The sequence below is a fragment of the Paralichthys olivaceus genome, chromosome 5 (assembly GCF_024713975.1).
Source record: "Paralichthys olivaceus isolate ysfri-2021 chromosome 5, ASM2471397v2, whole genome shotgun sequence".
Taxonomy (NCBI): Eukaryota; Metazoa; Chordata; class Actinopteri; order Pleuronectiformes; family Paralichthyidae; genus Paralichthys; species Paralichthys olivaceus.
The window spans coordinates 22,240,834-22,266,318 of record NC_091097.1 but is presented as its reverse complement, the minus strand read 5'-3'; the positions used below and the strand labels follow the sequence as shown (position 1 = coordinate 22,266,318).

General features: G+C 42.7%; 1 protein-coding gene, 2 non-coding genes and 4 pseudogenes across 5 annotated transcripts; all 7 read right to left on the bottom strand.

The window, feature by feature from the left end:
* Positions 1–6,977: 6,977 nt before the first annotated feature.
* LOC138407733 (pre-mRNA-splicing factor 38B-like) lies at positions 6,978–19,517 on the bottom strand. 3 transcript variants are annotated; one of them, XR_011241068.1, is made up of 3 exons: positions 17,877–19,438; positions 16,266–16,401; positions 6,987–15,845 (listed from the first exon to the last, which is right to left on the bottom strand). XR_011241068.1 is itself a non-coding variant. In XM_069525067.1 (2 exons), the coding sequence occupies exons 1-2, from the start codon at positions 19,133–19,135 to the stop codon at positions 16,368–16,370; spliced, it is 1,293 nt and encodes a 430-aa protein (XP_069381168.1). In that variant the 5' UTR covers positions 19,136–19,438; the 3' UTR covers positions 6,987–16,367. The 3 variants fall into 3 exon arrangements, 1 of the variants encoding a protein (XP_069381168.1); XR_011241069.1 differs by having other exon boundaries at positions 6,978–16,401; positions 19,040–19,517; XM_069525067.1 differs by having other exon boundaries at positions 6,987–16,401.
* Positions 19,518–19,884: 367 nt separating this feature from the next.
* Positions 19,885–19,993, bottom strand: LOC138409605 (5S ribosomal RNA; annotated as a pseudogene).
* A 483-nt stretch (positions 19,994–20,476) lies between these two features.
* LOC138409746 (5S ribosomal RNA) lies at positions 20,477–20,585 on the bottom strand (annotated as a pseudogene).
* A 483-nt stretch (positions 20,586–21,068) lies between these two features.
* LOC138409745 (5S ribosomal RNA) lies at positions 21,069–21,177 on the bottom strand (annotated as a pseudogene).
* A 490-nt stretch (positions 21,178–21,667) lies between these two features.
* On the bottom strand, positions 21,668–21,786 carry LOC138408794 (5S ribosomal RNA). Its single transcript, XR_011242114.1, has one exon. It is a non-coding gene; the product is annotated as a 5S ribosomal RNA (ribosomal RNA).
* A 490-nt stretch (positions 21,787–22,276) lies between these two features.
* Positions 22,277–22,395, bottom strand: LOC138408754 (5S ribosomal RNA). The gene has a single exon (XR_011242073.1). It is a non-coding gene; the product is annotated as a 5S ribosomal RNA (ribosomal RNA).
* Positions 22,396–22,885: 490 nt separating this feature from the next.
* LOC138409517 (5S ribosomal RNA) lies at positions 22,886–22,994 on the bottom strand (annotated as a pseudogene).
* Between the last annotated feature and the right edge of the window lie 2,491 nt (positions 22,995–25,485).

The following is a 25,485-nucleotide window of genomic DNA, read 5'->3' as shown; positions in this document are numbered from 1 at the left end:
AGGAACCTCTCTTTCCATCCAGTTGGAAAAGTTTCAGACAACCTGGCACATCTGTATGAAGGACGAGAAATTACTTAAGTATAAATAAATAAATAAATGTGGAAATAAATAAATAAATGTCTTAATTTTATTTCTACGTTTATTTATTTCCACATTTATTTATTTCTGTATTTCTGTGTCATATGCAAATGAGTAAGGGCGGTCCTGACCTCAGTCTCATGCAGGATTGGTCACAGGAGTGTGACGATCCAGTTCTACTACTTCTGCCTTCAGTAGCTGCTGTTTGCAGTGTTGAGTCAGTTCACACTTAAAAACAAGTTCATAGTTCATCTTTTATTGGATGATTTAGTAACAAACTTACGATCATGTGTTGAGTTATTAATCCATAGTGTCGGATCATATCTGCGTGTCACTCAGACATGTTAAAATGATACGGATAAAGTAGTGTTTTGACTACATATTATCTTTTGAATGCTCACTCTCTTCCTTCAGTGATGATGTGAGGGTTCCATATCCTTTTTTTCTTTGATGAACAGTCTTTCCTGCTCTTGATGTGTCTCCTCTGAAGCAGCAGCAACTGCACCATCTGCTGGCGGCAAAGAGAATCATCACCCTAATCCACAGTTGTGTTGGTTTGTGACCATTGACACTCTGGGGTTCCTTCAACTGTTTTATTGTGCAGGGAAAATAAACTGAAAGTGTCATTTGTCCTAATATTGCAATTGCAATCATTGGAATTTTCAATCATTTCCTTCATTAATTATGTCAGGGTTACATAAACAGTTTTTTCCTTTATTTTCACATGTATTTATTTCTGTATTTCTGTGTCATATTGTGAGGACCCTTTCCAGTACGCCTGCCTGTCTCATTCTGCTCTCTTACAGTTGCTGGGAGGTCGCTGTTAGGCAGAGCCGGGAGGGAGTGCCTGCAGGTACCTGACCTTTTGGGCAGGGCCTGCAGAAGTTATAAAGGACCGCCCTCTGCATTCATAGCTCTCTCTCAGCTGGGCCTGCTGCAGCCACGTCCTTTGTTTGGTTTGTTGCACCTTTCAACACACACTCCTAACATGACTGATGACCTTCCTACTTACACACCCCATCCATTAGTTACTTTGCTTGCTTGTTTAAGTTAAATAAACACATTTTTTGCTTATTATATCTGTGTGTGGCCTCCCTTTTTGTTGCCGGCCTTGAGCCAGGCGGTAACAAATGGGTGCTCGTCCGGGATCACTTTGGTGCTGGGAATCCGGTAAATGTAAAGTTTTATTGAAGTGAGTGTTCACACAGATTTTGGGTTGCTCTGGTAGTCCTAGGGAATTTGTTGCTTGACTATTTGTGTTCCAGTAAGCATGTTGCTCCATAGATTTTGGCCTGTAATGTTAAAACTTGTTTTCCTGAACTCCCAGTAAAGGTTTGAGGGCTGGTAAGAAATTTGGAACCCTTTTTCCTGCTAGGCATAAGCAATGTGGGGCACTGGCTGTCTCCATTGATCTTTTTTTGTTTTAATTTGTTGTTTTTGTGCAGTACGTGGTTAGAGCAGTGCTCAGGGGCACTTCCAGGACTGTCCAGGTGATTTTCAGCGTGCTGGAAGTTAACCGGGTCGCTGGGCTTTGTGCTTAATCCATCCTGCCACAAACCTGCATGAAGTCTAGGGTTTAGTGAGTCAGCTAGTTCTGGTTAGGCAGTTAGCCAGAGGGAGGGGGTTCCATATTTTTAGCAGCCGTTAACCCTGTTGCGTGGTGATGGAAAACTTTCTCTGTTTGTAGTTGTGGCCTGTGTGTTGTATAGAGTATCAGTGCTGGAAAAAGCACCCCTAGGTGGTGAAACTGTAACAATGGCTTCGATTGAAGATTTTGTTCAGTCTCCATGTAAGGATTTGCTCAATTCTCATAAGAGAGATCAGCTCTTAAAAGTGGGTGACTATTACAGTGTTGAGGTTTCTAAGAAGCTAAATAAAAATGAGTTGGTGGCCACGTAAAGGCCCAATTGGTGGAGCTGAATATCTTCTTCTATGGAGGGTGCAAGTTCTCCAGGAGAAGTAGCTAGTTTGTTTGATGTAGCTTCTGCTCAGGTCAGTAGGCCAGGTAAAGTGTTGGCTCCAGTTTTGACTGTGCTTGGGGCTGGCTTGACATTTGAGCAAAAGAAAGAGCTCCTCCTGCTACAACTCCAACAGGAACAAAGGAATGTTTTTGAGGTAGAAAGGTTAAGACATGAGCTAGTGACACAAAAGCTACAGCTGGAGCGTTATAGTTTGGACCTTATAAGTGAAGACAAGCTTCAGGCTGAACCAAAGGTTGAAGAGTCAACCGCACGTATTCCTCCCACTCTGTCATTTGATGTTGCTGTCAGTTTACGGTTAGTTCCAAAGTTTAATGAACTGGACCCTGACATTTACTTTGTGTTGTTTGAGTGTTTAGTGGAAGCGTGTAATTGGTCTGATGCTGAGCGGAGACTACTGCTTCAATGTGTGCTCACCGGCAAGGCTCAGGAGGCTTTTTCTATCTTGAGTGCTAGGGATAGTGGTAGCTATCAGTTGGTTAAAGCAGCTGTGCTTTAGGCATACGAGTTGGTACCCGAAGCTTATCATCACAGTTCAGGACACTCAGGAAAGAGAAAAAGTCGCACACTGAATTTGCTCGTGATTTAGCAACTCATTTCAGCCACTGGTGTTGCTGCTGAGGTCTCTGAGGTAGAGACCTTGGAGGAATTGCAGGAACTGTTTTAGCTTAAGCAGTTTAAAAATACTCTGCCTGATTGGGTTGTAACTTATTTAAATGAACAGAAGGTAAGCACACATAAAACCCTCCTCTTCAGAGTTGGTGATTGAGTTTCCTGTGGTGTTGCAAGAACAGGCACAATCTACAGCTAATGATGAGATTGATCCTGGTTACGTGGCATTTTTGTCAGATGGTTATGTTTCACTGGTCGGGAGCGATAGGAAGGTACCTGTAAAAATACTGAGACATTCAGGGGAACTGGACTCATTTATGGAGGACTCTGTGTTGCCTTTCTCTTCGTAGACAGACACCAGTTTCAGTGTTGATGTTCGGGGAATGGGTTTGATTGTTTTTTCAGCTCCTCAGCATAAACTGACCTTATTTTCAGATCTGGTGCGAGATGAAGTGACCATGGGAGTGCACCCTTCTTTGCTAATGGGGGAGTACAGGTCATCCTAGGGAATGACCTGGCTGGCGATCGTGTGTGGCCTGTTGCTCCTGCAATGGTGGACACCAATATCCCGGGTAGAAGATTTTGAGTCTCCCAAATACCCTCTTGTAGTACTACCCACTTGTGCAGTGACACGTGCCATGAGCCATGCTGATTTTAGTTCAGATTTTGACAATTCAGATAAGAAAAGAGAGTCTGTGTTCACTGTATCTGCTTTTCCTTTGCCTGTATCTTGCAGTGATTTTGTAAAAGAGCAAAAAGAGGATCCCTCACTTTAGCCACTGTACAGCCAAGTTCTACCAGATGGTGAGGTGGAGAGTTCAGCCCGTGGCTACTTTTTCAAATATGGCCTGTTGGTGGGAAAATGGGTTCCCCAGGGGGACTGTTTTTTGGGGGGATGAGATTGTGCAACTCGTCCTGCTCTCTTCATTACGTCTAACTGTTCTTCAGACTGCTCATGATGGTGTTGCAGGTCATTTGGGTGTGAGGAAAACCTATGACCTATGAGTTATGCAGCATTTTTACTGGCCACGTTTGAAAAGCGACATTTTGGCCTTTATTAAAACTTGCCACACATATAAGTTGACTGGAAAACCAAATCAGGCGATTAAACCTGCCTCTCTGCATCCCATTCCAGTTGCTGAAACCCCTTTTGAGCATCTATTGTTGATTATGTTGGTCCTTTGCCACGTTCCAAAGCTGGTAGTAACTTTTTGCTTACAGTCATGTGTCACGCTACATGTTATCCTGCTGCCTATCCCCTTAGGAACATCACGACCAGGTTGTTGTGAAAGCACTGACACAGTTCATGTCTATTTTTGGAATCCCAAAGGTTGTCCAGTCTGAAGAGGGGTCTAATTTCTCGTCGAAGTTGTTTGAAGAGGTGTTAAAACCAGAAAGCTCTCGAGAGGTTCCATCAAACCTTGAAGAGTTAGACCGTGACTGGAAGGAGGGATTACCCTGGCTGATGTTAGCTGCCAGGGAGGTGTCCCAAGAGAGCCTGGGTTTCAGTCCCAATGAATAAAAAGTCTCTATGATCGACAGGCAGAACGCTGTGAATACTGTCCCGGTCAAGTTCTGGCCCTTTGCCTTTGGTTGGATCCCCTTTCCAGGCCAACTTCTCTGGCCCTTATACTGTGACCTGTAAAGTGTCAGATTTGAATTATTTGATCTCAACCCCTGACCAGAGGAAGTCAGTGCAGTTATGTCATTAACCCATTGAAACCCTATTTTGCTCGCTCTGCTGTGCTAGTTCCTGAGTTGTTGATTTCCTCTGTTGCTGCAGTGGCATCAATTGTTGATTCACAACCACCTTTTGATCAAGCGGTAACAAATTAAATTATTATTAAATTCACTTGTGTGCTTCCTCCCTGCAGTGTCTCTTCCTGTCCAGTCTGGTTTTCCTCTCTCTTAAACTGCTTCGGTAACAAGGTTGCTGAGGAAGGTGGCTTCAACGGTAAAGGAAGTAGTACACCTGCAGGTTGTAAGGATTTTTACATGAGTTATATGGATATGGGTTGAAAGGTTGTTTACATGTTGACATTACAGTTTTTCTGAATTGCTAAAACACTAATTCCTGTTGTGTGAATCAATTGCTCAGTTGTCTGAACTCATTCACTGAAATGAGCATCATTTTGACAGAACCATAAACTATCTTCACCTAGTAAAACACTATTTGCAGATCTCAGTCCTTCCTTTTGCAAAACTCTAAACACATTCTCATGCAATAAATCACTGTTATGCACTTGTGATGAATAATGGTAAAAACCAGTGGCAAAATATCAACACAAATGAAACACGTGTCATCCATTGAACACAAGGATTCAAAATTGGTCACACTTGTTTCTCTTCATGTCATGACAACATGACAACCAATATAAGTCAGTTCAGAGTTCAAGCAGGTTGGTCCTGCAAGCTCATGACAACAATAGATCAGAGACACAGAGGACAAGTGCCTGTAAGAGGAGGTAGAGGCGGAGGACAAGAAGGAGGAAGAGGAGGGAGAGAAAGACGAAGAGTGGCAATTTCTGATGGTGGTACGGTAATATAACACTGTGCGCTGGTATAAGCAACCAGGGTGTTCTTCACCATCATGCCACTGTGGGGCCATATACTGTAACACCCAGCACCTTCTCATCTTTCTTGGTGGTCTTAGAGATGTGTTGTCTGCAATGAACAGCAGGAACATGAGACGATGGAGCGGCCTATTTATGTTATAATTTGGGACAATGTTAGTTTTCACCGCGCTGTCCAAGTCAGAGAATGGTTCAATATGAATCAGAATATCAGTACAGTAACCTATACTTACCACCGTACTCTCCCTTCCTCAATACAATAGAGGAGGTTTCCTCCACTTGGAGATGGAAGGTGTACGAGTGACAGCCCTACACCAGGCTCAAAGTAATCTTCTTGAGTCCATGGAACTAGCCTGTGATGACATTGGTGAGATGTGTCGGGGCTGGGTACAGCACACTAGGGTTTTTTCCCCTCTTGCCTGGCAAGGGCAAATATAGTGTGTGATGTTGAAGAAGTGCTGTGGTCTGACCCAGCCCAAAGGCAGGATGACCCTCAATGAAGCTCAATGATCAACTGTGTAAAGTACTTATTGTGACCAATAAACATTTCTCAATGAGCAGCATGCCTTGACCACTGTGTTTTCAATTTTTTGGTGTAGCTCAGCAGTTTTTCTATTTTGACCGATTCGTGCAAGATCTGACAACATTGCTCGGTTTTGAGCACATGTAAAACTATTTTGAGGAGATGGTATGGTTTTGCAAAAAGAATCAGAGGTTTTGTGAATGTAGTTTTAGAAAAGAGTTGTGTGTTTAGAATTCTGAGAAAAGGACCGGAGAATTCATAAAACATGTTTTAACAATTGTGAAAAACTGTATTACTAAGTCTATTCTGCTGTTTTAATTCACCCTTCACCACTTGTTTTCTGGAGAATACTTTCGCCTCTGGGTTTCTGACTCTCCATACATCACACAATCTTTTCTCACTTTTTATCTTTTCTAATGCTCCTCTCGGTGAGTCATTTTTATATATCATTTTTCCGGAAACATCCAATTTCCCACACCATACATTGAAGTCACCCACTATTATACTGTTGCTTTCACACATTTCTCCCATTTGTTCAAACATCACCTTTCTCTCCTTCTCTGTATTTGCTGCATGCACATTTATACGTTTTATTTCTTCATTCATATATTTAAATTTGATCCCTATCAACCTCCCTTCACCATCATTCTCACACATCTTCACTTTCTCTATCACTCCTTCTTTTTATTAATATTGCTACTCACCTTGCTTTCCCATCACCATTGTTAGTGTATACTTCTCCTGACCATTCTTTCTTTACTTCATTCACACATCTTTCATTGCAGTGTGTCTCTTGAATACACATTATGTTGTACTCACTCAGACCATATATGTGTTGTCTTTTCCATTTGTTGTTGAGCCCTCTTGCATTTAGTGTTAGGATTGTTATCATTAGTAGTGATATGTTCATTTATTTTTATTTTTGCTTTTCTTATTTTGCCTCTTGTTGCCTCTGAGGATTCTGTTTTTTCCTTAATTGCATGATTTCAGTCATTAAGTCCATGTCTGAGTCGTTTGTTTTCTTATTCTCCGCTTTATCTTCTTCCATTTGGGTTTGTGCTCTCCTTCCTCCGCTCACTCCGTCTTTCGTCGCTGTAGCCGCTATCTCCTTCACCGCTGCTGCTTTCGTCACCTCTGCTAACTCCGTTGCCGCTGTTGTCACCGCCGTTGTCACCGTCCCCGCTGCCTTCTCCATCTCTGCTGCTGTCTCCGTCGCGCTCTTCCTCCTCCGTGTCTCCTCCCATTCCCTCGAGCTCCATGGTTTCTTCTTCCCCAACCTTTAGTCCGTTTTTTCCTTTTGTTCTGTCCATTTTGCTTTCGCCTTCTCTCGCGTAGTGCCCCTGAACTCCGCATCTGTGGCACTGGAATTCAGGGCACTCTCTGAGGATGTGTCCTGGCTGCATGCACATCCTGCAGACCTTCATCTGTTTGTCGTGAATGAGTCTGAAGTATTCTGTTCCGAGGGCTGTGTTGAATTTTGTGGAGTATGGTAGGGACTGGATCTGATCGTTAAATCTTACTTTTAATTCAATTCAATTCAATTTTATTTATATAGCGCCAAATCATAATTTACATTATCTCAAGGCACTTTACATTTAAAGGTCAAGACCTTAAAACAATATTAACATGGAGAAACCCAACAGTTCCCACAATGAGCAAGCACAGGCGACTGTGGAGAGGAAAAACTCCCTCATTAACAGGGAGAAACCTCTGGCAGAACCAGGCTCAATGTGGGCGGTCATCTGCCTCGACCGGTTGGGGTGAGGAAAGAAAAGTAAGGGGGGAGGAAAGGAGAGATGGGTGGAGAGCGGGGGAGAGAAGAGAGAGATGAGGTGGAGAGAGAGAGACCGGTAACAATTTGGCACCATCAAAATCAAGGCTAACCATAACAATAACAATGTATAGATCTACAACATGACTAGATATATTAATGAATTGCTGAGTTCTTGTAATAAATGAAGACAATGGTGATGGTAGTCGTTGTTGTCCTGTAGTCCCGGTGCCGGAGTTATCTGAAACGAGATAGAGAGAAGAGCCAGAGGGACTATGGGAGGACAAAGTGACACTTTGACATGATATGTTAAAACTAATAAATAAATAAATAAAGAGGTGTGGGGGGGCAGAGAGACAGAGACAGAGGGAAGTGAAGAAGTGCTCAGTGCATGATGGGAGTTCCCCCAGCAGTCTAAACCTATAGCAGCACAACTAAGGGATGGTTCAGGACTCACCTGATCCAGCCCTAACTATAGGCTTTGTCAAAGAGGAAGGTTTTTAGTTTTACTTTAAATGCCTCCCGAACCCAGAGTGGGAGCTGGTTCCATAGGAGAGGAGCCTGATAGCTAAATGTTCTACCTCCTGCTCTACTCTTACAGACTCTTGGAACCACTAGAGAGCCTGTGTTTTGGGAACGAAGTGATCTACTTGGATAATAAGGTGTTATCAGCTCTTTGATATATGAGGGGGCGTGATTGTTGAGGGCTTTAAATGTGAGGAGCAGGATCTTGAATTCTATTCTAAATTTTACAGGGAGCCAATGTAAGGAAGCTAAGACAGGAGTGATATGATCTCTCCTTCTAGTTCCTGTCAGCACTCGTGCTGCAGCATTTTGGACCAACTGGAGACTTTTAACAGTCTTCATGGAGCATCCTGCTAATAGAGAGTTGCAGTAATCTAATCTAGAGGTTACAAACGCGTGGACTAGTTTTTCAGTATCCTGCTTAGACAGGATGTTTCAAATTTTGTTAATATTGCGCAGATGGAAGAAAGCCGTCCTAGACACTAGTTTAATATGGGGGTCAAATTACATGTCTTGGTCAAACAACACTCCAAGGTTCCTCACAGTGGAGCTGGAAGCCAGACTGACACCATCCAAAGTGACTATCTGGTCAGACAGTGTTTCTCTGAGATGTTTAGGGCCAATTACAACAACCTCAGTTTTGTCTGAGTTTAAAAGTAGAAAATTTTGGGTCATCCACGCCTTGATATCTTTGAGACATTCCTGAAGTTGAACTAGGCGATTAGATTCATCATGCTTCATGGAAATATACAATTGGGTGTCGTCTGCATAGCAGTGGAATTGTATGTGGTGCTGTCTGATAATGTTGCCTAAGGGGAGCATATATAGGGTGAAGAGTATTGGTCCAAGGACAGAACCTTGTGGAACTCCATGATTAACTTGCATGTGCATGGAGGAGTCATTGTTAACATTTACAAATTGGAATCTATCTGATAAATATGATTTAAACCAGTGTAGTGCTGTTCCTTTAATTCCTATATGTTGTTCTAATCTCTGTAGCAGAATCTTATGATCTATTGTGTCGAAGGCTGCACTAAGGTCCAACAAGACGAGGACAGAGACAAGTCCATCATCTGATGCCATAAGAAGGTCATTAGTGACTTTCAATAGTGCTGTTTCTGTGCTGTGATAGGTTCTAAATCCTGACTGAAATTTTTCCAATAAACCGTTACTATCTAAGTAATCACACAGCTGGTTAGCAACGGCTTTTTCTAGGATTTTGGAAATGAAGGGCAGGTTGGATATGGGTCTATAGTTAGCTAAAACCTCTGGATCAAGCGTAGGCTTTTTAAGCAGAGGTTTAATAACGGCTACCTTAAAAGCCTGTGGTACGTAGCCGATTAGCAAAGACATATTAATCTGATTTAAAATGGAACTGTCAATTAGGGGGAGGACTTCTTTAAAAAGTCTAGTTGGAACAGAGTCCAGCTGACAAGTAGTTGGTTTAGATGATGAAACTAACGAGGTCAGTTCAGGAAGATCAATAGAGTAAAATTTGTTTAGACATAAATCTGGTGCTATGGTTTCAGGACCAGACAATGTATCAGTGTTATTCACTGGGAGGAGGTGGTGGATTTTATCCCTGGTGGTTGTAATTTTATTAGTGAAGAAGCTCATGAAGTCATTGCTTCTCAGATCTAGAGGAATAGATGGGTCAGTAGAGGTGTGACTTTCTGTCAGCCTGGCTACAGTGCTGAAGAGGAACCTGGGGTTGTTCCTATTTTCTTCTATTAGTAATGAATAATACGAGGTTTGGGCATTTCTAAGTGCTTTTTTGTCATTTATAAGGCTATTCTTCCAGGCTAGGTGGAAGTCTTGGCGATTGGTGGAGCGCCACTTCCTTTCTAGCTTCCGCGATGTCTGTTTTAGAACGCACGTTTGGGAATTATACCATGGAGCTAATCTCCTCTGACTTACTCTCTTCTTTTTTAATGGGGCGACAGCTTCAAGTGCTGTTTTTAGTGAGGCTGCAGTACTATTAACAAAGTTATCAACTAGTGTGGGAGTAAGGTTTTGATAATCTTCTTGTATTGTACTGACACATGGCTGAGAGGGAAGTGAGGAGGGGAGCAGTTCTTTAAATTTGTGAACAGTTTTGTCAGATAAACATCGACTGTAATAGACTTTCCGTCCAGAATTGACGTAATTAACAATTCTGAATTCAAATGTAAGTAAAAAATGGTCAGACAGAAGAGGGCTCTGTTGGAATATTGTTACATTTTCTATGTCAATGCCATATGTCAGGACAAGATCAAGTGTGATTCAGGCAGTGGGTCGGTTGATTCACATGTTGAGTGAAACCAATCGAGTCTATTATTGATTTAAATGCTGAACTAAAGCTGTCATTGGCAACATCTACATGAATATTGAAATCACCGGCTATAATGATTTGATCTGTTTTAAGGACTAGTTCTGATAAAAATTCAGAGAATTCAGATAGGAATTCAGAGTGGGGGCGGGTGGACGATAAATGATGACTATATTAATTGGTTTATGTGACGTCAGGCTTGGGTGGACGAGGCTGGTTCTAAGATTTTCGAAAGAGTTATAACTCTCTTTTGGTCGGGGGTTGATAGATAGATCAGATTTAAAGATTGCTGCAACCCCTCCACCTCTGCCTGTGTTCCGAGGAATGTGAGTATTAGAGTGGGTTGGGGGCGTCGCTTCATTTAAACCTACATATTCTCCGTCTTGTAGCCAAGTTTCGGTTAAGCATAATAAATCTATTTGATGATCAGTAATGAGATCATTTATGAGTAAAGATTTTGAATTTAGTGACCTGATATTTAATAAAGCGCATTTTATAGTTATGTTTTTAGCTGATGGTTTGGCTGTGTTAATTTTGACTAAGTTTGAGTGTATCACCCCTCTCCTGTGTACTTTTGATTTAAAGAAATTAGGTGGTCAGGTGGCAGACACAGTTTCTATAGGACATTGTGATGGTGACTGTTTGAATAGAGGCGCAGAGAAGCGTGTAAGACTGCGACTCTGCCTCCTGGTCTCAACTCTGGATTGTCACAGTGTGGACTTTCTAACAAACGTCGTCATGTTTCTAGATATGACAGCTGCTCCATCCCAAGTGAGATGAATACAGTCTCTCCTAATCAGACCAGGTTTCCCCCAAAAAGTTTTCCAATTGTTAACGAAGCCCACGTTGTTATCTGGACACCACCTCAACAGCCAGCGGTGAAAGGATGACGTGCGGCTAAACGTGTCATCACTGGAAACATTAGGCAGGGGTCCAGAGAAAATTACGGAGTCCGACATTGTTTTTGCATATGTACACACCGAATCAATATTGATTTTTGTGATCTCCGACTGACGTAGTCGGAGGTCATTACTGCCGACGTGAATAATAATCTTACTGTACTTATGCTTACCCTTAGCCAGCAGTTTTAAATAGGACTCTACGTCGCCCGCTCTGGCCCCGGGAATACATTTAACTGTGGTCGCTGGTGTCGCTAACTTCACGTTCCTTAGAATAGAGTCGCCAATAACCAGAGTTTGTTTCTCAGCGGGTGTGTCGCTGAGTGGGGAAAATTTATTTGACACGTGAACGGGTTGGTGGTGAACCTGGGGCTTCGGTTTAGGGCTACGCTTCTTGTTTCGCACAGTCACCCAACCCACCTGTCCTCCCGGCTGCTCGGGAACTGCTGGGGGGGCTGGGGAAGCTACAGCTATGTGGCTCGCACTGGCTACTGGGGACTGTCTAACTACATCGCTACACGATCTACTCTCCATGGTGCAGAGCCGCGACTCTAAAAGGCTCATCCTCGCCTCCATCCTGGCAAATAAGCTACATTTAACACATGTATCGTTATCGCTAAAGGAGGCAGAAGAGTGACTGAACATCAAACACACTGAGCAGGAGAGAGCAGGGGAGTGAGAGGGAGAAGCCATCGTTAGCTGCTAATGCTAAATTGCTTTAGCTAACGGGTAGTGTGTAGCTCACAGTGGTTTTATCAACGAGTCGCTGAGACAAGGGGGTGTACGAGCGACAAGTCAAGATAGCACAACTATGAAAGCAACTCAGAATTAGCGTAAATGATTAGGATGTGAAAGGGTACAGTGAGAGACGAAGAGGAGAAGAGACCGATACAACACACAGTAGCTAACACCGGAAGTGACACAAACTTTTAGGAATCTTGTCCCGTCTGCCACTTGTGTTCCCGGCCACACTGTCTCCTGATCGCTGTTACTGCTGTCAGTCCCCATCCACTCAGCTTTTCCAATATTTCATTGTCCTCTGTGTAGTACGGCAGGTTCAGGAAGGAGACCACCAGCTCGTCATTGCAGAGTTCTCTGGCGTGGACTCTTGTCTCCCCGATCCGGAATCCCTCCATCAGCCTCTCTTTCCCTTTCGGATGGCTCATGGTCATCTCGTGTTTACTGGGGTCTTTGATCCACACTTTCTCTGCAGCTGGTCTCCTTATCTCTTTCCCTCTCATACATTTATAAAACACTCTGGTTTTCACATTTGCCAGTCTCACCTTGCATTCTCCTTCTCCCACATACATCTCTATTTTTTCTTCCCCCCTCACCTCGCTCTCTCTCTCAATCATTTCCATCCATTCTTTAGGCATTGCTGTCTTTTATTTTCTCTATTACTCCTTTTGCTGTGCCCAGCCATATTTCCTCCCCATTCCCTCTAACTTCATCCACAATAACCTGTGCTCCCATGAAACCTGGTATGTACTCATACACCATATCCCTTACCTTTCTTATCCCTGCCCTCCATATCACCCTGTTGAAAATAGTTTCTCCCTGTGCCATAATCTTTGGATTTAAAAACACTGGTTGCTCCCATACCTGTCTCACATTCTTGCATTCATACTTCACTCCTCTCAAAAACTCTCCCCATGCTCCAAGCATCTCTTTGTATATTTCAGTCACCCCATCCATCATTCCTTTTTTTAGTTCCATGAGCAATCCACTCTCTCCACATCCTCCACATTTATTTATTGCATCTCCCAAAAACACCTTCCACACTTGATCCCTGTTATCTTTTAAGTATCTCGCCATCATTTTTACCCTTAGTGCTTTCTTTTTTCCCTCTAAATTAACTAGTTTCAGTCCCCCGTCCTCATACTCATTTTCTAGTACTTTCCTTGCTATTCTAACTCCCTTCCCACAAAAAATTGTTTACTATCCCTTCCACCTCTTTCATCACTTTCTCAGGCACATCCATCACATTCATCACATATACCAGCCTACTCATTATGAGCGAATTTACCACTATCACCTTCCCTTTTAGCTTTAATCTTCTTTTCTTCCAAAATCCTAATGTCTTCCTGATACTGTTCACTATCCCTTCGTATTGCCTGTCTCTCCCTTCCTTTCCTTTAATTCCTATATTAACTCCTAGCACCTTGAAATAATCTTTGTTTTCCTTCAATCCTGTCTCTTCCATCCCTTCTCTTGTTTCTCCAAAATACATTATTTCAGATTTTTCTATGTTTACTCGTGCTCTTGATGCCCTGCCATACAGTCCTACGCTTTGTAATACCTCTACCACGCTTTCCTTATCTCTCACTGTCACTGTCGTATCGTCTGCATACTGGTATAGTGTGCTCTCCTTTCCACCCGGTAGCTTTATGCCTTTTATCCTCCTGTTTTGTAGGATGAGCACCGCCAACGGCTCTGCCGACAGTGAGTATAGCAAAGCTGATAGCGGACATCCCTGCCTGACTGAACTTTCCAATCTGAATTCATTTGTTATTTTCCCATTGACTTTGATCCTACTGGCTGCTCCCTCCTACAATCTCCCAACCCATCCTATCATCCTGCCTCCGAATCCCACCTTCTCTAATACTTTGTATAAATAACCGTGATCTACTCTATCAAATGCTTTGTTAAGATCTAAACTGACTGCTACCCCTACATTGTTCTCCTTCATGTATGTTATTGTGTCCCTAATACTACTTACTGTGTCCGCTATGTCTCTTCCTGGTATGCTATATGCTTGTGTTCTTCCCACCACTGTCCCTATCACTTCCTTAATCCTGTTTGCTAACACCTTTGCTAATATTTTGTAGTCTCCATTTAACACTGTCAGTGGTCTGTAGTTTTCTAGTTTGTCCCTGCTCCCTTTTTTGTAAATTATGCTAACTAATCCCGTTATAATACTGTGCGGCATCTCTCCCTTCTCCTCTATATTTCTGAATAGTTTCTCTAACACTGGCGCTAGTTCTCCTTTGAATTCTATATAGAATTCTCCTATTATCCCATCTATCCCTGGACTTTTATTTCTCCCTAACCCATTTATTGCTATCTTTATCTCATCCTTACTGATCTCTCCTTCACACATCTCCCTATCCTCATCACTCAATTTAGCATCCATCTGGTTTATCACTTGCTTGCTGCTCTCAGCATCTACCTCCTCTTTCCTATATAACTCTCTATAAAAATCTTCTATTCTTTCCACTATCCCCACAAAGTCGGTTATTTTTTCACCTCTCTTTCCCTCCACTTGCTCAAAATAATTTTTCTCCTGTCTCACCTTCTCTAGCCCTAAGAAATACCCTGTACTTTTTTCTCCCTCTATAGCATATTTAGCTCTACTTCTTATTATTGCTCCTTTACATTTCCTTTTTTCTATTTCTTTTAGTTCGTCTTTCTTCCTTATGTATCCCTCAATGTCATAATTACCCCCTTCCCCTGCTTTCTTCTCTTCTTCCTCTACCTCCTCTTTTAACCTTTTCTCTCTCTCTCTCTCTTTCTTTCCCCGGTTCCTGCTGGGTTTTTTGCTCATGTTCCTTATCCCCTCTTTCAACCTTTCCCACCACCTCCCTGTGTCTTCTTCATACATACTGTCATTCATCTCCCACATTATATATTCTCTCACTTCTTTTTTATATTTTTCATCTTTAAGCAACTGACCATTCATGCACCACACTCCCCCTCCTCTTCTCTTTGCCCCCCCCCCTATTGTAAATTTTAACTCCTTATGATCACTATATGTTGTGGTTCTATATTCTATTCCTTTTATCCTTTCTGCTATGCTTTTTGTGCTTAATACTAAATCTATCCTACTCTGTTTTAATTCCCCTTTTACCAGTTGTGTTCTTGAGAACGCTCTCCTCTCTGGATTTCTTTCTCTCCATACGTCACTCAGTCCTTTCATACTTTTTAATTTTTTTAATACCTCTCTTGTTGTGTCATTTTTAAAGTGCATGTTTGTTGACACGTCCAGTTTCTCACACCACACATTGAAGTCCCCCACAATCATGCAGTTGTCATCACACATTGTTCCCATCTTTTCAATCATCACCTTTCTTTCTTTCTCCTCATTCGGCATATACACATTTACCAGCTTCATTTCCTCATTCGTATATTCAAATTTTATCCCTATCATCCTCCCATCTCCCTCATCTTCACACCTTCTCACATTCCCTATCACTCCTTTTTTTGTTAATATTGCTACACCCCTCGCATTCCCATCTCCATTATTTGCAAATACTTCTCCCCTCCATTCATCCTCCACCTCTTTCATACATCTCTCATTCCAGTGTGTTTCCTGTAAGCATATTATGTCATAATTACTCTTCCCATATATCTGATGTCTTTTGTTTTTGTTCTTTAGCCCCCTTGCATTTATTGAAATTATTGTTAACATTATTATTATTGTTATCTTCATTTAGTTTTTTCCTTAGTTTTACTTTTCTTATTATTCCTCATATGCCTCTGAGTATTCTGTCTTTTTCTTAGTTGTTTCATTTGTTCCTCTATATCCATGTCTGTTTCAGATCCTACCGTCTGTGGTGTGGTAGTCTCCTCTTCAGTCTCTGTGGGATTAAATTTTACTTTCAGGAACCTTGTCCCATCAGCTACATTTGTCCCTGGCCAAATCCTTCTTTTAATGGGAGATACTGCTGATACTCCCCAGAGGTGTAGTTCTGCCAGTATCTCCCTGTCCTCAATATAGAATGGCAGATTCATGAATGACACTATTAGCTCGTCATTTACTAGCTCTCTGACGTGCACCCGAGTCTCCCCAATCTTAAAGCCTTCCGTGAGCCTGTCCTTTCCCTTCGGATGGCTCATCGTCATTTCATATTTTTTTTCGGTTATCTGTCGGCACGCCAGTAGCCCTCCACATAGCTTGCGTACGCAACGCATCAGCTCCATAGCTGTGTCCTCGCCCTCCATCTCTACCATCACTGTCTGCTCCCTGTAGTTCCTCTCATTTATTTTGCAGCACTTACCCTGCGTCAGCTCCGTCTCTCCACCGCTGTCACCTCCGTGGGTGTCAGCGGTTAAACTCCGCCGCTCCATGCTTGTCTCTGCCATTGTCTTGGGAGCACTTCCTAGCAGGCTACGATTCCCCCACATAGTGCGTCACTGCCGCGGGGGACACACACATACACACAACAAGACAATCACAACTCTAATGTCCGGTTGGATTTACATATATGAGGTAGAGAAATAGGGAGATGTAGAGAGAGTACAAGAAAAGCTGGAAAACAGAGAGAGAAAAAAAAAAGAAAGAAAAAAAAATAGTTCCTCCGCAGCCACCCGAGGTGGCTTGCTTCTGGGTCGCTGGTTGATGTCGTCACCCTGTACATTTTTCCCCCTCTACTACATCTCTTGCCTTACTTCTAATTATTGCTCCCTTGCACTTTCCCTGTTCTATCTCTTTCAGTTCATCTTTCTTCTTTACATATTCCCCCAAATCATACTTGCCACCCTCCTCAGCTTTCTTTTCCTCTTCTCTCAACTCTTCTTTTAACTTTTTTTCCTTCTCTCTCTGTGTTTTCCCCCTCTTCCTACTGTGTTTTATGCTCATGGTCCGTACTCCCTCTTTTACCCCTTCCCACCACCTCCCTATATCTTCCTCCTACATCCTGTCATCCTTCTCCCACCTTATGTATTCTCTCACTTCTTTTTTATATTTTTCATCTCTCAGCAACTCCCCATTCATGCACCACAGTCCCCCTCCTCTTCTCTCTGTTTCCCTTCCTATTGTAAATTTTAGCACCTTGTGATCACTAATAGTTGTGATTTTGTAATCTATACCACTTATCCTTTCTGCTATGCCCTTTGTGCTCAATACTAAATCTATCCTACTCTGTTTTAATTTTCCCTTCACCACTTGCATTCGTGAGTACTCTCTCCCCTCAGGATTTCTTTCTCTCCATACATCACTCAGTCCTTTCACACTTTTAATCTTTTCTAACATTCCTCTCGATGTATCATTCTTAAAACACATGTTCTCCGCCACATCCAATTTCCCACACCACACATTAAAGTCTCCTACTATCATACAGTTGCCATCACACATTGTTCCCATTTTTTCAAACATCCTCTTTCTCTCTTTCTCCTTATTTGGTGCATGCACATTTATCAGTTTTATGTTTTCATTCCTATATTTAAATTTTATCCCTATCATCCTGCCATCTTCCCCATCGTCACACTTGCTCACATCCTCTATCACTCCTCTTTTTATTAAAATCGCTACCCCCCCTGCTTCCCCATAACCATTGCTTGCATACACATCTCCCAGCCATTCCTTCTCCACTTCTCTCATACTCCTTTCATCCCAGTGTGTCTCCTGGATACATATTATGTCACTTTTCCCCAATCCATACATCTGTTCTCTCTTACTTTTATTTCTTAGCCCTCTTGCATTAATTGATATTATTTCAATCATTATTATTATTAGGATGCTTAGTTTCATTTTTTGTTCTTATTTTTGCTTTTCTTATTCATCCTATTGTGCCTCTCTGTATTCTGTCGCTTCCTAATTTGCGTTATTTTCTCAGACAGTTCCATATCAGTTTCGGAATCTACCGTCTGTGACGCGTGTGACTCCTCACCGGCCTCTGTGGGAGTCGCTCCGTCCGTCACTTTCCTCCTCTCCCCCGTCTTGTCTTTTCCTCGCCTTTTCTCCTCCTTCTCCTCCGTCTCCATGCCTGCCTTGTCCGCTCCGTCTTCCTTTCCTTCCGTTTTGTCCTTCTCCTCTGCCGTCGCCGCCCGCATCTTCTCTCCTCCTGCCTGCGTCCACCTCTGCATCCTTTCCTTGCCTTTTCTCCTCGGTCTCCAGTTCTGCCTTGTCCGCTCCGTCTCTCCTTCCTTTCCTCGTCACCTTCCTCTCCGCCGGCTCCCTCTCTCCTCTCTCCTTGTCGGCGTCCACCTTCACCGCCTCCTCCGTCGCTCCATTCTTTTCCTCTCTCCCGTCGTCCTTCTGCACCTCTCCTGCTCCGCTCATGCTCACCGGTCCCTCCTCAACTCCCTCGTCCACACTCTCCATGTCCTCCGTGTCTCTGTCCTCGCTGTTTTCACTCTCGCTCCCATCTCCGCTCTCATCCACCTCACTTTTTTCTCCTTCCGCCTCACTTTCCTTGCAGCTGCAGTTCTGATTTAGGTTTTTACACATCTCACATCTTTTCTTCCCTTGGCTGCACTCCCTAGCAAAGTGTCCCTGAATTCCACATCTATGGCACTGGAACTCAGGGCACTCCCTCATTATGTGCCCGGGTTGGATGCACATCCTGCACACCCTGACCTGTTTGTCATGAATGACTCTAAAATATTCGCTTCCCAGTGCTGTTTCAAATTTGGTTGAGTATGGCAATGACTGTACTTGGTTATTGAATCTCACTTTCATGAACCTAGTTCCGTCTGCCACATTGGTTCCCGGCCACATCCTCCTCTTTATTGGTGATGCAGCCGTGACTCCCCACCCCTTCAATTTTTCCAGGATTTTTTCATCTCCTATATAAAAGGGGAGATTTAGAAATGATACTACCAGCTCATCGTTTGTGAGTTCCCTGGCGTGTATCCTGGTGTCCCCCATCTTAAATCCCTCCATGAGCCTGTCTTTCCCTCTCGGATGGCTCATGGACATCTCATACTTATTCCTACCAATAAATCTGCATGCCACCAGCCCTCCACATAGCTCACGCACGCATCTCATGAGCTCCATTGCGCTTATCTCATTATCTCCCTCCATTTCCACACTCACGGTCAACTTCCTCACCTCTCTCTCTGTGCTTTCGCCGCTCTGGCTCAGCACAACAGCGGGGGTAGCCGCGCTACTCATCCGCTCCGTGTTCTCCTCCACCGCTCCCTCCATGGGACCGACACAGAAGCCCCCGTACAGCGCGTCGCTGTTACGGGGAGATATATCAATGTCAGCTATCACAACGCTAACGTCCGGTTGGATAGCTGCATACACACATAGAAAAAAGGAAAAAGAAAAATAGAAAAATAGAGAGATAGATCGTGAAGAAGTTGGAAAAAAAAGTACTGAGTAGGTCGTCCGTGGTGCTCTACTTCCGCGTCAAGCTGACGTCACTCCGTGGTGCGTTCAAGGGCGTTCGGGCTGGTTTGGCCGTAAGCGATTAACTGCACCCACAATACCTCCTTTATACATGTGAATCATCACCATCATCAATGGTTCTTCTGTTGCTTTGCAACCAAAGAATCTTGAGGTGTGGGCGGGCGGGGGGTTCAATTGTTCCAAAATCAATCTCAAGGTGCAATTTTGTCATAACGTTGCAAGAAAAAAATCATTACAATTTTCAAAAATGACCTTCAGCAATATTGTCAGTGTTTCATATCCAGTTGTTTCCTTGATGCAGAGTAAACTTCCTGCTCTTTCATCGCTCTCTCCAAATAAGACAATTTGAAAATGATATGTTAATAAAACATGAATAAAGTAGTGTTTTGATTAGAAACAAATCTGATGAATGCTCACTCTCACCGATGATGTGAGGGTTCCATTTTCTTTTTTCCTTTGATGAACAGTCTTTCCTGCTCTTTCCAAGAGGTGTCTCCTCTGAAGCAGCAGCAACAGCGCCCTCTGCAAAGACAAGTCTAAAAAGCTTACAGCACCTGGTATTCCCAAGCGGTCTCCCATCCAAGTACTAACCAGGCCCGACCCTGCTTAGCTTCCGAGATCGGGCGTGTTCAGGATGGTATGGCCGTAAGCGATTAACTCCACCCACAATACCTCCTTTATACATGTGAATCATCACCATCATCAATGGTTCTTCTGTTGCTTTGCAACCATAGAATCTTGAGGTGTGGGTGGGCTGGAGGGTCAATTGTTCCAAAATCAATCTCAAGATGCAATTTTGTCATATCGTTGCAAGAAAAAAATCATTACAATTTTCAAAAATGACCTTCAGCAATATTGTCAGTGTTTCATATCCAGTTGTTTCCCTGATGCAGAGTAAACTACCTGCTCTTTCATCACTCTCTCCAAATAAGACAATTTGAAAATGATATGTTAATAAAACATGAATAAAGTAGTGTTTTGATTAGAAACAAATCTGATGAATGCTCACTCTCACCGATGATGTGAGGGTTCCATATTCTTTTTTCCTTTGATGAACAGTCTTTCCTGCTCTTTCCAAGAGGTGTCTCCTCTGAAGCAGCAGCAACAGCGCCCTCTGCAAAGACAAGTCTAAAAAGCTTACAGCACCTGGTATTCCCAAGCAGTCTCCCATCCAAGTACTAACCAGGCCCGACCCTGCTTAGCTTCCGAGATCGGGCGTGTTCAGGATGGTATGGCCGTAAGCGATTAACTGCACCCACAATACCTCCTTTATACATGTGAATCATCACCATCATCAATGGTTCTTCTGTTGCTTTGCAACCATAGAATCTTGAGGTGTGGGTGGGCTGGAGGGTCAATTGTTCCAAAATCAATCTCAAGATGCAATTTTGTCATATCGTTGCAAGAAAAAAATCATTACAATTTTCAAAAATGACCTTCAGCAATATTGTCAGTGTTTCATATCCAGTTGTTTCCCTGATGCAGAGTAAACTACCTGCTCTTTCATCACTCTCTCCAAATAAGACAATTTGAAAATGATATGTTAATAAAACATGAATAAAGTAGTGTTTTGATTAGAAACAAATCTGATGAATGCTCACTCTCACCGATGATGTGAGGGTTCCATATTCTTTTTTCCTTTGATGAACAGTCTTTCCTGCTCTTTCCAAGAGGTGTCTCCTCTGAAGCAGCAGCAACAGCGCCCTCTGCAAAGACAAGTCTAAAAAGCTTACAGCACCTGGTATTCCCAAGCAGTCTCCCATCCAAGTACTAACCAGGCCCGACCCTGCTTAGCTTCCGAGATCGGGCGTGTTCAGGATGGTATGGCCGTAAGCGATTAACTGCACCCACAATACCTCCTTTATACATGTGAATCATCACCATCATCAATGGTTCTTCTGTTGCTTTGCAACCATAGCATCTTGAGGTGTGGGTGGGCGGGAGGGTCAGTTGTTCCAAAATCAATCTCAAGGTGCAATTTTGGCATATCGTTGCAAGAAAAAAATCATTACAATTTTCAAAAATGACCTTCAGCAATATTGTCAGTGTTTCATATCCAGTTGTTTCCCTGATGCAGAGTAAACTCCCTGCTCTTTCATCGCTCTCTCCAAATAAGACAATTTGAAAATGATTTGTTAATAAAACATGAATAAAGTAGTGTTTTGATTAGAAACAAATCTGATGAATGCTCACTTTCACCTTTCAGTGATGATGTGAGGGTTCCATATTCTTTTTTCCTTTGATGAACAGTCTTTCCTGCTCTTTCCAAGAGGTGTCTCCTCTGAAGCAGCAGCAACAGCGCCCTCTGCAAAGAAAAGTCTAAAAAGCTTACAGCACCTGGTATTCCCAGGCGGTCTCCCATTCAAGTACTAACCAGGCCCGACCCTGCTTAGCTTCCGAGATCGGACGAGATCGGGCGTGTTCAGGTTGGTATGGCCGTAAGCGATTAACTCCACCCACAATACCTCCTTTATACATGTGAATCATCACCATCATCAATGGTTCTTCTGTTGCTTTGCAACCATAGCATCTTGAGGTGTGGGTGGGCGGGAGGGTCAATTGTTCCAAAATCAATCTCAAGGTGCAATTTTGTCATATCGTTGCAAGAAAAAAATCATTACAATTTTCAAAAATGACCTTCAGCAATATTGTCAGTGTTTCATATCCAGTTGTTTCCCTGATGCAGAGTAAACTCCCTGCTCTTTCATCGCTCTCTCCAAATAAGACAATTTGAAAATGATATGTTAATAAAACATGAATAAAGTAGTGTTTTGATTAGAAACAAATCTGATGAATGCTCACTTTCACCTTTCAGTGATGATGTGAGGGTTCCATATTCTTTTTTCCTTTGATGAACAGTCTTTCCTGCTCTTTCCAAGAGGTGTCTCCTCTGAAGCAGCAGCAACAGCGCCCTCTGCAAAGAAAAGTCTAAAAAGCTTACAGCACCTGGTATTCCCAGGCGGTCTCCCATTCAAGTACTAACCAGGCCCGACCATGCTTAGCTTCCGAGATCGGACGAGATCGGGCGTGTTCAGGGTGGTATGGCCGTAAGCGATTAACTCCACCCACAATACCTCCTTTATACATGTGAATCATCACCATCATCAATGGTTCTTCTGTTGCTTTGCAACCATAGCATCTTGAGGTGTGGGTGGGCGGGAGGGTCAATTGTTCCAAAATCAATCTCAAGGTGCAATTTTGTCATATCGTTGCAAGAAAAAAATCATTACAATTTTCAAAAATGACCTTCAGCAATATTGTCAGTGTTTCATATCCAGTTGTTTCCCTGATGCAGAGTAAACTCCCTGCTCTCTCATCGCTCTCTCCAAATAAGACAATTTGAAAATGATATGTTAATAAAACATGAATAAAGTAGTGTTTTGATTAGAAACAAATCTGATGAATGCTCACTTTCACCTTTCAGTGATGATGTGAGGGTTCCATATTCTTTTTTCCTTTGATGAACAGTCTTTCCTGCTCTTTCCAAGAGGTGTCTCCTCTGAAGCAGCAGCAACAGCGCCCTCTGCAAAGAAAAGTCTAAAAAGCTTACAGCACCTGGTATTCCCAGGCGGTCTCCCATTCAAGTACTAACCAGGCCCGACCCTGCTTAGCTTCCGAGATCGGGCGTGTTCAGGGTGGTATGGCCGTAAGCGATTAACTCCACCCACAATACCTCCTTTATACATGTGAATCATCACCATCATCAATGGTTCTTCTGTTGCTTTGCAACCATAGAATCTTGAGGTGTGGGTGGGCTGGAGGGTCAATTGTTCCAAAATCAATCTCAAGATGCAATTTTGTCATATCGTTGCAAGAAAAAAATCATTACAATTTTCAAAAATGACCTTCAGCAATATTGTCAGTGTTTCATATCCAGTTGTTTCCTTGATGCAGAGTAAACTCCCTGCTCTTTCCTCGCTCTCTCCAAATAAGACAATTTGAAAATGATATGTTAATAAAACCTGAATAAAGTAGTGTTTTGATTAGAAACAAATCTGATGAATGCTCACTCTCACCTTTCAGTGATGATGTGAGGGTTCCATATTCTTTTTTCCTTTGATGAACAGTCTTTCCTGCTCTTTCCAAGAGGTGTCTCCTCTGAAGCAGCAGCAACAGCGCCCTCTGCAAAGAAAAGTCTAAAAAGCTTACAGCACCTGGTAATCCCAAGCGGTCTCCCATCCAAGTACTAACCAGGCCCGACCCTGCTTAGCTTCCGAGATCGGGCGTGTTTTTTTTTTTTTTTTCTTTTATTATCAAAAATAGATTGAATTTACATTTTTTTTACATACATTTGTTTTTTACATCATTCCTTTACATGTTTGCCTCTGTCAGGTCTTAACTTTTCACATGTATACATCACTCGATACAGGAAACACACAAATCAATAAAAGCAATAAAACCAACCAAAAACAAAAAGCCCCAAAACAAATCTTAACCAAAATCCATTCTCACCTCATTCACATCTCCATTCGTTATTTCTATGAAGGTGCTCCCGTCCACAAACCCTTTCTGAAAGTCGTCTTTCCCAATGTAGCTGTGCATCACTTTCACATCCCTTTCTGTCAAATTTTTAAAAACATTCCACACGTCACATTTTCTCCTTTCATACTGCGCAGTGTTTCTCCTTAGTTTCACTGCATATCGTGCGTGGCTCAGGACATAGTTTAACAGATTTACATTGCATCCTCTCTTTCTCTCCACCACGCCAAACAACCACAGCTTCTTCCATTCGCTCCTCCCCACAAAGTCTCCCTCCCAGCACCTATTTATTAACTCCCTTATTTTCCCAAAGTACACCCTTAGTTCCCCACATTCAACAAACTCATGCATACATGTCTCCACTCCCACTTCACATACGTCACATTCCTTTCCCACCTCCCGGTCAAACTTGCTCTTTATCAGGTTGTTGTATATCCTGTTGTGCCTTAGCATGTAGTCAAAGTGTTCACATTCAGTCGTGTTCCACTTCACTCTCAGATTGGTCCATATTTGCTTTGCATCCATGTTATTCATTACTTTGACCCACACTTTCTCTGCAGCCGGCCTCCTCAGTTCTTTCTCCCTCATACATTCATATATCATCCTTGTTTTTACATCCTTCAGACTCAACTTGCACTCCCCTTCCCCTACATACATATCTATTTCATCTTCTCCTCCGTTCACGTTCTCTCTCTCAATCATTACCATCCATTCTTTGGGCATTGCTTTTTTTATTTTTTCTATGACCCCTTCAGCTGTACCCGGCCATATTTCATCCCCATTCCCCCTGACCTCATCTACAATCACCTGTGCCCTCATAAAACCCGGTGTGTACTCGTACACCATGTCCCTCACCTTCCTTATCCCTGCTCTCCATATTACCCTGTTAAAGATGGTCTCCCCCTCCACTGTGATTTTTGGATTTAAAAACGCTGGCTGCTCCCATACCTGCTTTACATTTTTGCATTCATACTTCACGAAACTCAGAAACTCTCCCCACGCTCCCAGCATCTCTTTGTAATAATCAGTCACTCCATCTAACATCCCTTTTTTCATTTTCATATACACTCCACTCTCACCACACCCTCCAGTTTTGTTGATAGCTTCTGTTAAACACACCTTCCACACCTGATCACTTTTATTCTTTAAGTATCTCACCATCATTTTCACCCTCAGTGCTTTTTTTTTTCTCTCTAAGTTAACCAGTTTCAGTCCCCCGTCTTCATACTCGTTTTCTAGTACTTCCCTTGCTATTCTAACCCCCTTCCCATCCCACAAAAAGTCACTCACCATCCCTCCCACTTCTTTCATCACTTTCTCAGGCACATCCATCACATTCATCACATACACCAGCTTGCTCATTATTAAACAATTTACTACAATTACCTTCCCTTTTAGCTTCAATCCTCTTCTCTTCCAAAACCCTAACGTCTTTCTAATCCTATTCACTATCCCCTCATACTGCCTATCTCTCCCTTCTTTCTCTTCTATCCCTAAATTTACACCTAACACCTTCATATACCCTTTGTTTTCCTTCATTCTGATCTCCTCCCTCTCTTCTCTGTTCTCCCCTATGTACATTATCTCTGATTTCTCTATGTTTACTTTTGCTCCTGATGCCCTACCATACTGCTCTACACTTTTTAAAACCTCTACTACACTTT